Source organism: Cyprinodon variegatus, unplaced genomic scaffold, assembly GCF_000732505.1.
Source record: "Cyprinodon variegatus isolate N-32 unplaced genomic scaffold, C_variegatus-1.0 Scaffold94, whole genome shotgun sequence".
NCBI lineage: Eukaryota > Metazoa > Chordata > Actinopteri > Cyprinodontiformes > Cyprinodontidae > Cyprinodon > Cyprinodon variegatus.
Genome location: NW_015150547.1, coordinates 936324 through 949616, shown reverse-complemented (window position 1 = coordinate 949616; position 13293 = coordinate 936324). Strand labels below are relative to the sequence as shown.

At 39.6% G+C, this 13293-nt stretch overlaps 1 protein-coding gene across 1 annotated transcript in view; it reads right to left on the bottom strand.

The window, feature by feature from the left end:
- Nucleotides 1-1503: 1503 nt before the first annotated feature.
- rnf145 (ring finger protein 145) overlaps nucleotides 1504-13293 on the bottom strand; it is a 26444-nt gene continuing 14654 nt past the window's right edge. Inside the window, exons 4-12 of the mRNA XM_015373951.1 lie at nucleotides 11360-11451; nucleotides 10350-10585; nucleotides 10044-10219; nucleotides 4856-4996; nucleotides 4596-4778; nucleotides 4345-4492; nucleotides 3580-3702; nucleotides 2766-2999; nucleotides 1504-2446 (exon numbers count right to left, since the gene is read on the bottom strand). Coding sequence (XP_015229437.1) covers nucleotides 1898-2446; nucleotides 2766-2999; nucleotides 3580-3702; nucleotides 4345-4492; nucleotides 4596-4778; nucleotides 4856-4996; nucleotides 10044-10219; nucleotides 10350-10585; nucleotides 11360-11451 — 1882 coding nt within the window. The 3' untranslated portion in view covers nucleotides 1504-1897. The remainder of the gene's footprint in view (nucleotides 2447-2765; nucleotides 3000-3579; nucleotides 3703-4344; nucleotides 4493-4595; nucleotides 4779-4855; nucleotides 4997-10043; nucleotides 10220-10349; nucleotides 10586-11359; nucleotides 11452-13293) is intronic.

The window sequence follows — 13293 nt, the reverse complement described above, 5'->3', positions numbered from 1 at the left end:
TTGTTTCAGCCCTGGTTGGAATATGAGAAAATGTTGGGAAAATATTTTGGTGTAGGAACACTTCTACCCTGAAATGTCAAAACATTAACTTCCTACTTTCACCCATCTGCGCTGCACTGGCCAACAAAATGCCGTTAAACTGACCCTAAAAATAACAAAAACGATAAACATTATGATGTAAAACTTTGGCTAAGAGGCGTAAAGATGCTTTTTGCTCGGACCAGCCATGCAAACTTGATTCAAATGTTGAAGAGGGGTTATAGCAAAAGCTGTGACATACAAAAATTAGACATCCCATGTGAAGCCACTGATCAGTTCACATAGAAACAAAACAGCTAGATCACATCATGTCCTCTGCTTAGCACCAGGCTTCAGTTCATGTGATGGCCACAAAAAACGACATTCATTATCTGCAATTCTTTGTTTTTGCCAATACATGACCACTGTCACCATACAGTAAAAAAATAAAATAAAAATCAAAGTGAATGAAAAAAAAAAAACAAGTTTCTGAAATGTTAAGACTGTTACAGTTTCAAATGTAACCATAAGTTATCCATTGTCATTCTTCGCTGTCTTGCCCTCCGATCATTTCCACATGTCATGGCACTAACAGGACATCAGATAAATCCAACACGTACAGCAATGAAGGGGGCGGGGGCTGCACAACAGGGAGGAGCAAAAAAAAAAAAAAAAAAACCCTTCAGGAAGTCAAACAGCTTAATGAAAGAAAAACTTCAGTCATGTAATATTTCACATTTGGTAGACACAATGTGAGAGAGAGTATTTTCTGGGGAAAATAAATGTGATAAAGATGAGTCCCAGCATGAGTTAAAGGGGAGGGATTCAGGTGACACACTGAAAAATGTACGACAAATCATTCAAGCAATAAATGATGAATTTTTCCTTTAGGAAACCCATATGAAAAGTTCCTTTGCAGTTTTCGATTCAGTAAGTACTCGCTTTTACAAATTTCTTTAACAACTTCTGCAATTATTTTCATTATTATTGAGGATATTTATAAATCCTGCAAACTCACTACAGTTTTTCTACTATTAATTTGAGAATTTATATATTTAAAAATATGATTTACTAGAATTATTACATGATGTGCAACAGTATAAAAGGAAAACTCATTTAGATTTTGTACTAAGGTAACCCATTAATACGACTGACGTCCAGTAGAATCTATGTTTTTAGGTTCCTGACTCTGCGGAAACACGTTTTCTTTTAACAAATGGATTTCTTTTTAGAGTAATACCAAAATTGTATTAAATTCAGACCACCATCGCCCATCCATTGAACTACTAAACTATTTCAGTTCTAAGTTGCTTTGAATTAGTTCCTTTTCTTAAAACAGTTGGTAAGCTTTAAATATTTTAATTGCAAGAAAGTGCAAATAAAACCAAAATACTATAAGGCAGCAAACTGAACTAGAATGAGCTTTGATTTCCGGGGTTTTCTTAATCAGTTTACGCTCCATAAACTCCACATATCATTAAACATCTATTTTTGAACATGTACTTATTTCCTAGATAGCAACATGTTCACGTGGTAAAGGAAGAAACAGCTGATGGCATCTAAATTAAATCCAATGGGGGTGTCAAATAATACTGACCTTCTTTGGATTCTTTAGATATTCATTAGCAGGAAATATAAATATTTTGCAAAACTTTCTTTCCAATTACATTCTAATCAGAAAAAACATGAAGTCAAATCCAATTCTTTTAAAAACTGCATAGGAACCCTGGCTATAAAGAAGCAGGACTTGCCAGCAAACGCTAATAGGAAGAATAAAGAAGGGGGAGGGCGCTGTTTCTAAGTTCATGCACATATGTCGTTTGTGTGGTGATGGAGCTCTGGATGAGCATGGAGGAGCTTTCGTGTGTGCAATGTTGGATCAGTGGATCTTCTGCAGATCCACAGGGGTCACCTCTGCAGGGGTCTGTCCCTGTGGGGAGGAAGGGGAGGAGGAGCGGGGGAGGGTGCAGGGGGTAACGGTGTGGGGGCGAAATCGAAGACTGGTGGAAATGTTGGGCGAGTCAGAGGTAGAGAAGGAGGATGCAGATGGATGATCCTTTTGCAATTGGTTCTCCGTGAAATCAGTCACAGACGAGGAAGATGAGGGGGGGCTGACGACCTGCAGGGGAGCAGAGTGCGTGCTGGAGGAGGGGGGTTCTTCAGCCAACGAGGCGGCTCCATCCCCTCCCTCCTCCTTTCCATCAGCAGAAGGAGAACCCGCCTCCTCACCGACGGCAGCGGCTCCTTCCTGTCCAGCAGGGCTGGGATCGGCTGCGGGGGGGTCTTGGTTGGGAGCTCCATTGGCTGGTGATTGACTTTTGAGTTGGGAGTGACAAAGAGGACACGTCTCCTGGACGTACAGCCATTTCTTCAGGCAGCCAGCATGGAAGAAATGACTGCATGGAGTGATCACTGCGCTGATCATGTCCTGCAGGGGAAATCAACATGAGGCTGGCTTTACATTCAACTCTAAATGCCCTGCTAGTGAGCGCTGTAAGGCTACATGAACAAATTATCATAAGTAAACACCTCCTTTTTTGAATTATAAAAAGCAAAACAAATAAGATGTCTGTAAATAAATCCACAAAGGAAAATAAAAACAGATTACTATGTTAGAAGCTGATAATAACAAAGAATCAGTTGTTAAAAATAATTGAGCAATAATTGATAAGTAACATCAAGTGTCGTCAGGGAGGAATAAAAACAAAAAACAGTCTGTTTCTAAACTCTATAAAGACTCTGCTTACCTGGAAGCAGATGGCACAGATGTCGTTATACTGCTGCAGCTGTGCGTCGGTTGCAGTCGGGAGGCTTTTGATCTTGTTTACAGCATCTCTCCGAAGCAGGAAGCTCTGCCAGCCCAGCTGGGCCCTGAGCCAAACGTTATAATAGGAGTGGACCAGAATGATGGTGCTGCCCATCACACTCCATTCTCCAAATACAGTCTCTGATATGCCATAGCACACCACACACACTGCCACCTGTGGAGAGGGAAATTATTATTAGTCCGAAAAATCCTCCCACTGATTTTGAACAGTGGTGTTTTTAAGTCTTTTTTTTACTGTGGACCAAAAATGTGACACAGCTTCTATGTTAGTGGCGAAAGTCCTAAATCCAACAGAAAGTGATGGAATTAGAAGATCATTATTATTTCAGGGTTCCTACAGCATAAAGCAAATTAAATTCAAGACTTTTTAAGACCTGTTAATGCCACTTGAAATAAAAATCTAAGACCAAAGATTCTTTAAAGTTGTGAGGTAGGGATATTTGGCAGAACAAGCAGTTCCTCACTAAACCAGAGGGTGGCAGCAGTGAGTATTGACAACCTCAGCATCAGAGCAACAGTAGCAGGCTCAATTAAAAACTTATGAACTGATTTTATAGAATTTTTTTTAATTTTTTTAACCAGAGTTTCGCTCCACGTCAAGCAAGAATTCATTTAAATTAGGTAATGATCCAGATCATTAGTTTTAAATAACAAAATGGCGCAATATTTGCTTCCTGGTGGAGGTCTGCACTCTCCAGGTGCTTTTCTAGTTAATTGTGAGTCCAGCTATTTACCAGAAACTCCAGTAATCTGTAGGTCCCATTAACACAGTAAATGACCTCATCCATGTTCTCCACTGGAGCTTTACGAAACTCCTCCACCATGAAGAGAACGTAGATGAGCAGAGTTCCCAGAACCTGTGGGAGAAATCAGATAAAAAACATAAATAAAAGGTTTCAGTTGGTTAAATTATGGACTTTTTAAAAGCTTTTTTTAGACACCTTTATTATATGAACTAAACGGTATTAAATAGGATTTTTCTTAGAAATTAAGTGTCCAGATTCATCTAAAATGGCTTAATTGATAGCTGGCCTTCTTGCAATGGTTACCCCCACAAAAATATATATATATTCATAAACTCTGGCCGTGGTGTTGTCTACAAAACATTAGCCAATCCACTTTGCCTACTGTCGAAAGTGGATTGCCTACTTGTTTGTCAGTCAAACAGTTTGCGTACGTGTCGCCATGATGTTTTTACTTAAGCGCAACTCACGTAACTCATACGCTGTTTGGCTAGCCGCCCGCCATTAAGCACCATTCAAAAATACACAAACGGCCGTTGGACATATCTTTGACCACAATTCTCTTTCATGCCTTTAAAAGCTACATAAATTATATAAAATCAAGCAACTTTATAATTTATCCATAAACTCTAATAGATTTACTATTTTATTCAGACAATTCAGTGAAATTATTAAGTTTAACTCATTAAAAACATTACTTTGGGCACTTTGGTCCTCAACTAGAAGAGGGTAACATCAGCATACTTTGGGATTTACCTGAAGTGAGGTGAGGATGGATGAGGAGATTATGATGAGAAGCCAGAAGTCCATGTGGAAAAACTGACAGATCATATAAGACATGTATGCGGGAAAGATGAGCAGGAAGAGGCACAGAGAAACTGCACGGAAGTGCTTCCACAAACTCCTACAACATAAACCGCAGACAGAGAAAAGGTTAAAATCAGTGAACTGGATAGATCAGAAATATTTTGGAATAAATCCAAAAGTGCATTTTGGGTTTTTCTTACTTGTCTCTGGAAGCTCCCAGAGCCAGAACGATGGGGTCAGCGATCTCCAGCATGGATTGCAGAATAGAAGCAACAACAATGAAGAGGATGATGGAGAGGAGGAAGGCTCGATGAATGACCTGCAGCTCTATCAAACCGGTTTGCACAGCCAGGATAAGCAGTGTGATGCCCTCAGTCATTCCTCTGTTTAGATAGGACACGGATATAATTCAAATAGGATTCCAAACTACAGCCTGAATTGAGCGAGCAAACGTACTGACCTGTGCATGGCATTGTCATTGACGAAGGCTCTGTAGCCCTGCAGGTAGAACTTGCAGAGCGTGAGGACTCCGAGTGCGATGAATGACACGGTGAAAACCAGACCCAGCAGAGAGTAAGGTGTACTACAACATTCTGCAATACTGAAGACACGGATGGAGAGAAAAAGAGGAGCAGAGTTAAAATGAGCTGGAAATGTTGCAGCACCGAATCCAAACGCATGTAGGAAATATTGTATGCATATGCTTAAAGTCTAAGGGAAGCGGCTGTTTCAAATGTTGCATTTTCCAATTCTCCCGAGTGGTGCCCAACTTTACACAACTTAATAAAGTAAATGTGATTGGTCGATTATCAAGGGGGCGGGATTGTTGTGGCGGAAGATTCGCAAGCAAATTTGGTTGTGGTCGGTTTGTCGGAAGCATCTTGCTAACGAGTTAGCAAGTGGGAAAATTACACTGGGACCAAGTAGCACTTAGCACTGACGCTGTCAAGGAACGCTATGGACAGCGGAAACATGCAAGAGGAGGAGAGTTTTTTGTCGGAGGTCGTGGATGAGTCTCCTCCGTCATACACTTGTTATTTAGAGGAGGAAAGCGGGGATGAAGTTGTTGTGGAAGAGGACGCCAGGGAGGCAGAAGCTTGGTTTGGTGTAGAAGGCTTTAGGGGGTGGAACGGTTTACAAAATCCACGGTTCGGTTCACGGTTTCNTGGAATTACATAGCGCACACCACGCTTCAAAATTGCGCATAAATTTAAATATATCTGCGACACACTGCTGCGGGAGGATAAGCAGCCCGCTCCAGGCTAGCTATGTTCACAGAGAGCTCCACTGGTAAAAGGCTCTTATACCTAATAGGGGTGGAACTGTTCACAAAATCCACGGTTTGGTTCGGTTCACGGTTTCGTGGTCACGGTTTTCGGTCTGGTTCGGTATATTTTTAGCCTGACATGTTGGTCGTGTTGCTGTTAGCATAAACAAAACGTGTTGCACAATGCTTGCACGCTGTTTTTATCCACAACTTTCTTTCCACCGTCATCGTAGGTCACTCTAAATGCAAAGTGGTCTGCTGGCGCGAATCGAATCGAGACAGTCGAACCGAACGGTTCTGACGGTTTTCATAAACCGTTCCATCCCTAGAAGGCTTACAGCCGTACATGTTTGAGCCCTTGCCTCACAACGCTGTCAGTTCTGTTAGCTCTACGCCTGCCGAAGACACAGACGTCCATCCCCGTGAACACTGGGACGGAACTCAATGGTAAAGTAAATTATTCTTATTTCTTATTTCAACCTTTGTGTATATTAGCTGCGACATATAAAACAAGATGCTATGACCGAAATAATTTGATTGACAGATGACCGTTGATATATGATTGGCCGAATTTAGGTGTACAAGTTGAAGTATAACTAACTAGCCTGCATAAGATAAGGGGGAAAAAAACACAGATTTTAAGAAAGAAATTTTCAAACTTTTGGGACAATATGGTCTGATAAAGAGTACATTTATAAACATGTTTAAGCCAAAACAATTTAAAATTTAAATATGACTTTCCTAAGACTTTAAAAAGAGCTAGAAATTGGTTGGTAATTGGAATAGGATGATCCACAGCTTCAGTAGTAATATTTAATTTCATATACTTTGGGTTTTTTGTTTTTTTTAAATGGCATCTAAGATGTAAATTAATTGTAAATGTTTTATTTTCACCTTTCCCTTTATTTATCCAGGTGTGAGATTTTGCTCTTGTGGTCTTATTTTCCTTTAACTGTTCTGTTAAAAACTAATAGATGTGTTATTCGTTCATTTTATCATGAAGAGAGAAGCCCGAAATGGGCTTGATGAACACTGTTGTGTTCTTAAAAATGAACACAACAGTTAATTTTGTTAATCTACAAATTAACTGGTATGGAAAACGGACAGGGCAAGAAGCAGATGAATCAACTCATTCCCTAAATGTGATTCAATATTTTTGTCAGCAAGTTTGTCCGTAAGAGTTAAAGGAGTTCTACATTAACCAGTTTGGTAGAAAGGGGCTGTCGTCTTGCCTTGTAAGAAAGAGGAAAAGGAGCCTCTCCCTCGAGGTAGGCTGGTCTCTGGTGCTGAAGTAGGTGTAGATCTGAAGAGCGAACAGCACAAGCCAGAAGCACATGAAGAGAACTGGGAGAACCAGCTGGTTCCACAAGGACATCCCTAAAGCTAGCAACCCATACACCTCTACCACCTGGGAAACAGAAGTACAGAAAACAAAGAGAAGAAGGTAATTAGGAACAATATTCATATAAGATAAAAAGAGGATGCATGAGGAAAACAAGGGAAACTTCCAGCATACGGCTGCTTTAATAATCCATTACCTGAGCGAGCTCCCTGTAGGCCGTCTTAGCCAGGTTATACGGGACCAGTAAGTTAGAGGCCAGGAAGTAAATAACCTCCAGGCCTGTGAAGATCATTGAAAACCTATTGATGAAGACGATGGTCTCTAGGGGGACCAGGCACAGCCTGGCCACCAGCGGGAGGAGGTGTGCAGAGAATAGCCAAATCCTCTTGGTCTGCATCACACAGGAACACAGAGTGCACACCACAAGCTGACCTGAAAGGCAAAGGATACAATTCAAAACATAGAAAAATGCATATGGAGACAAGAACATTAAATTAACCAGACAATATATAGAACATAAGGATGGATCATCAGCAAAAAACACTCTTTTCTACTTTTCTAGCTGTAGTTGTGCTCTCTCAGGCATCCTCTATGACATCAGCATTTTGTAAGGTCTATTTATAACCAAGGAGACCCCATTTCTTTTCACTTGAACCGAGGAGTTACAACGCAGAAACGCTGCATCATTTTAGTTTCAAACACACCCATATGTGGCTGGTCTTTTTTTAACACTGACCAGTTCAAGCCGCTAAAGAGTATAACTTAGATTGAAGCTTTAACAACAGTTTATTAAAGGGTAAAGGAGTTTTTATCAACTGGCCTTTTTAGTAAGCTTATATGGGTTACTGTTTAACAGCAAATGAAACAATTTTACATTTTTTCTTAACTTTTTTTAGGTGATAAAAGGTTAAAAATATGTGTCAACTCTAATTAGATGACCCTTATTTTAAGTCAAATCTTTTATAAAGACCGAGCCAATCAAAAACCATGTTTTTCTGTCAAAAAGTACCAGAGAATACATAGATACTGCACCAATTTGATCCTTTTTTCTATTTCAGGTTCATTTTACAGAATATATTTAGCATTTTAAAAGTTAAAACTTGAAAAAAACCTCTGTTTTAATGTTTGACTCTACAAAAAAAACACACACATTTTAAAAGAGACATGAAAAAAAAGGACAATCAGTTTTTAATACATAAATTCTACCTATAAGTGCCGTGGTGAATCTGTTCATGGAGAGTGGTTCAAGGTAGACGGGTCCTTCATAGCCTGAATCCAGCTCACTGCGAACATAATCCCTGAAAAAACAGGTTCAAAGATGAGTACAGAGCCAAACCTACTGTGAGCTGTTACATAAGTCCACTTAACACCAACGTAGTACCACCTCACAAACATCTACTCCTTCACTGCTGTCACTGGCTTTTCTTAATCGGATCAACTGAGACCAACTTCTATTTGGCTGACAGATTTATTTTGTCATTATTTCTTGTTTTTTTTTTTAAACCTAGGATAGAAATGCAGCCATTATATTTTCAGATGAAACTTTCCATTAGGTTGAGTCGTTACTACCTAACTGTTTATACTGCATCCATTTTTTATCCATTCATCTATCCATTATAAGCTTGTATTTGACACTTAGAAAATCTCAGTTGTGTTTGAAATAACCCTTGTAATGAACTAGAGAAACATCAGTTTCTGTTAAACATCCATGTTTTCTACTAACATGAGGTTTCTTTTAAATAACCTGCTTTGATTATGAAATCCACCATCAACATTTTCAGTCGGGTGCATTCAACATCCTCTAAAATAAAACTAATTTGTCAGAGATTTGTCTCTGAGTTGGTTGTTTACTAGTGGTGAAATGGATCATCACTGATCCGTGATCCGTGAGATCAATATTTTCGGTTCGGCCCCAAAATGATCCGAGGATTTATTTACAGAGAAAAAAAGAAAAATAAGTTTGCACACGTTCCGTTCACATACAATGTGGTCATGGCGAGCGGAGGAACAGAGGAGCTTGAATCCCCCGTGTCATTTAAATCCCCGGTATAGGAACATTTTGGCTTCCCCGTCAAATTTAATGATGGAGAGGTTAGTGGATAAAACCTTGATGGTGTGTAGGCACTGTGGCACAAGAAAGGCATATGACAGTGGAAACACATCAAACATGGTAACGCATTCGGGCGACATCACCCCGGTGTTCCGAAGCCCGCTAAAAAACAGCTCGTCACTGACGGGGCTAAAACCATCACAAATGGTATTGGTGTATAGGTGCAAACACGAGGCCATATTTAGTTGTTCAAAACGAGGGCTTTAAACACATGGTGATGTTATAAAGAAAATACTATCAGGGTTACAGGGTTCCCGCAGGTCCTTAAAAAGTCTTAAAAGGCATTGAATTCTTCAAAATAAAACTAAGGCCTTAATTGGTATTAAAATGTCTTAAATCCGTCTTTCGTAGGTCTTAATTTTTAAAACTTCATACATATTATGTGTATTATGATTTATTTTTGTAATCTAAATAAAACGTTAAAATTGACAATTAAAAAAAATAAATAAATAACGGCTTGCCATCATTGGTTCCGTCCCGATAGCGGAACCAATAAAGCGTTGTTGCGGCCGGGACATTTGGGAGATGCACCATTAACTTTTTGTCTNTGGCATCTAAGATGTAAATTAATTGTAAATGTTTTATTTTCACCTTTCCCTTTATTTATCCAGGTGTGAGATTTTGCTCTTGTGGTCTTATTTTCCTTTAACTGTTCTGTTAAAAACTAATAGATGTGTTATTCGTTCATTTTATCATGAAGAGAGAAGCCCGAAATGGGCTTGATGAACACTGTTGTGTTCTTAAAAATGAACACAACAGTTAATTTTGTTAATCTACAAATTAACTGGTATGGAAAACGGACAGGGCAAGAAGCAGATGAATCAACTCATTCCCTAAATGTGATTCAATATTTTTGTCAGCAAGTTTGTCCGTAAGAGTTAAAGGAGTTCTACATTAACCAGTTTGGTAGAAAGGGGCTGTCGTCTTGCCTTGTAAGAAAGAGGAAAAGGAGCCTCTCCCTCGAGGTAGGCTGGTCTCTGGTGCTGAAGTAGGTGTAGATCTGAAGAGCGAACAGCACAAGCCAGAAGCACATGAAGAGAACTGGGAGAACCAGCTGGTTCCACAAGGACATCCCTAAAGCTAGCAACCCATACACCTCTACCACCTGGGAAACAGAAGTACAGAAAACAAAGAGAAGAAGGTAATTAGGAACAATATTCATATAAGATAAAAAGAGGATGCATGAGGAAAACAAGGGAAACTTCCAGCATACGGCTGCTTTAATAATCCATTACCTGAGCGAGCTCCCTGTAGGCCGTCTTAGCCAGGTTATACGGGACCAGTAAGTTAGAGGCCAGGAAGTAAATAACCTCCAGGCCTGTGAAGATCATTGAAAACCTATTGATGAAGACGATGGTCTCTAGGGGGACCAGGCACAGCCTGGCCACCAGCGGGAGGAGGTGTGCAGAGAATAGCCAAATCCTCTTGGTCTGCATCACACAGGAACACAGAGTGCACACCACAAGCTGACCTGAAAGGCAAAGGATACAATTCAAAACATAGAAAAATGCATATGGAGACAAGAACATTAAATTAACCAGACAATATATAGAACATAAGGATGGATCATCAGCAAAAAACACTCTTTTCTACTTTTCTAGCTGTAGTTGTGCTCTCTCAGGCATCCTCTATGACATCAGCATTTTGTAAGGTCTATTTATAACCAAGGAGACCCCATTTCTTTTCACTTGAACCGAGGAGTTACAACGCAGAAACGCTGCATCATTTTAGTTTCAAACACACCCATATGTGGCTGGTCTTTTTTTAACACTGACCAGTTCAAGCCGCTAAAGAGTATAACTTAGATTGAAGCTTTAACAACAGTTTATTAAAGGGTAAAGGAGTTTTTATCAACTGGCCTTTTTAGTAAGCTTATATGGGTTACTGTTTAACAGCAAATGAAACAATTTTACATTTTTTCTTAACTTTTTTTAGGTGATAAAAGGTTAAAAATATGTGTCAACTCTAATTAGATGACCCTTATTTTAAGTCAAATCTTTTATAAAGACCGAGCCAATCAAAAACCATGTTTTTCTGTCAAAAAGTACCAGAGAATACATAGATACTGCACCAATTTGATCCTTTTTTCTATTTCAGGTTCATTTTACAGAATATATTTAGCATTTTAAAAGTTAAAACTTGAAAAAAACCTCTGTTTTAATGTTTGACTCTACAAAAAAAACACACACATTTTAAAAGAGACATGAAAAAAAAGGACAATCAGTTTTTAATACATAAATTCTACCTATAAGTGCCGTGGTGAATCTGTTCATGGAGAGTGGTTCAAGGTAGACGGGTCCTTCATAGCCTGAATCCAGCTCACTGCGAACATAATCCCTGAAAAAACAGGTTCAAAGATGAGTACAGAGCCAAACCTACTGTGAGCTGTTACATAAGTCCACTTAACACCAACGTAGTACCACCTCACAAACATCTACTCCTTCACTGCTGTCACTGGCTTTTCTTAATCGGATCAACTGAGACCAACTTCTATTTGGCTGACAGATTTATTTTGTCATTATTTCTTGTTTTTTTTTTTAAACCTAGGATAGAAATGCAGCCATTATATTTTCAGATGAAACTTTCCATTAGGTTGAGTCGTTACTACCTAACTGTTTATACTGCATCCATTTTTTATCCATTCATCTATCCATTATAAGCTTGTATTTGACACTTAGAAAATCTCAGTTGTGTTTGAAATAACCCTTGTAATGAACTAGAGAAACATCAGTTTCTGTTAAACATCCATGTTTTCTACTAACGTGATGTTTCTTTTAAATAACCTGCTTTGATTATAAAATCCACCATCAACATTTTTCAGTCGGGTGCATTCAACATCTTGGGGTTTTTGTTAAAACGTGAGGAAGAGGCTCTACACTCATTCATTATTAAGAAGGACGTATTCGCCGTTTTACCGACAGGCTGTTTGTTTACACTCCCCCACCAGCGTTCTGTCGTGCTTACTACGTCACAGTCAGTTGCTCTCATTGGTCAGAGCGTTGGCCAATAGGCACAGACATGGTTTGAAAAACAACGGGTTGTTCAACAATCTTCCGATGTCTCATTCATCAGGGCCAGACTAAATTACACATTTAATCTCACATTTAGTCTGGTTTATCAGGCTACATTTTCTATCCACTTTTGTTGAAATTTGCATTTTTCCCCATTCTCTAGCTTTTTCTCCCCCTCGAGCTTCTTTTCGGAACATACAGATTTACGATCAACCGGAAGCAGTTCCGCGCAAATATATCGCAATAGATGTTTTTTGTTGTTTTTCTTTATAAAGCATTTCAAATGCCACAATTATCACATATAATGAATCTTAATGCCAATTAAGGCCTTAATTAAAAAAAATTAATGACTTTTAATGATTTTTAATGACCCTCTGAAACACTGATTATGCCTTTAAGTTTATTTGCTGATCTGAAAAATGATCCAATCCGTGACTCTGATCTGAGGAATGATCCAGCATATATCCTACAGCATATAGTAGGGATGGAACGGTTTATGAAACCCGTCCGAACCGTTCGGTTCGACTGTCTCGGTTCAGTTCGCTTGTGTTGCGTTCGGTTCATGTGCTGCTCCTTTTTGTCATAGGCGAAGCGTGTACACTCCAGAGCAGAAGGTGGCGGTACTGCGACCAAAGCCAACCACCAGTAGTAAACAAGAAGAGGCGAAGCAGCGTAGCCGGGTGTAGCAGAAAAAAAATCAGTTGTCGTGGAGAATTGTGTGGGTATGGCGAGTTGGAAGACGCGTCAGCAGCACTTTATAGGTCTGCTATATGGGACCACTTTGCATTTAGAGTGACCTACGATGACGGCGGAAAGAAAGTTGTGGGTTAAAACAGTGTGCAAGCATTGTGCAACACGTTTTGTTTATGCTAACAGCAACACGACCAACATGTCATGCTAACAATCAACATATACCGAACCAAACCGAAAACCGTGACCAACTCCAGTTCTTTCCCACTCGCCAGTCCGACACAATTCTCCACAACAACTGATTTTTTTTCCTGCTACACCCGGCTAAGCTGCTTCACTTCTTCTTCTTCTTGTTTACTACTGGTGGTTGGCTTTGGTCGCAGTACCGCCACCTCCTGCTCTGGAGTGTAATCGCTTCCTCTATGAGAAAAAGGAGCAGCGCATGAACCAAACGAAACACACGCGAACCGAACCGAGA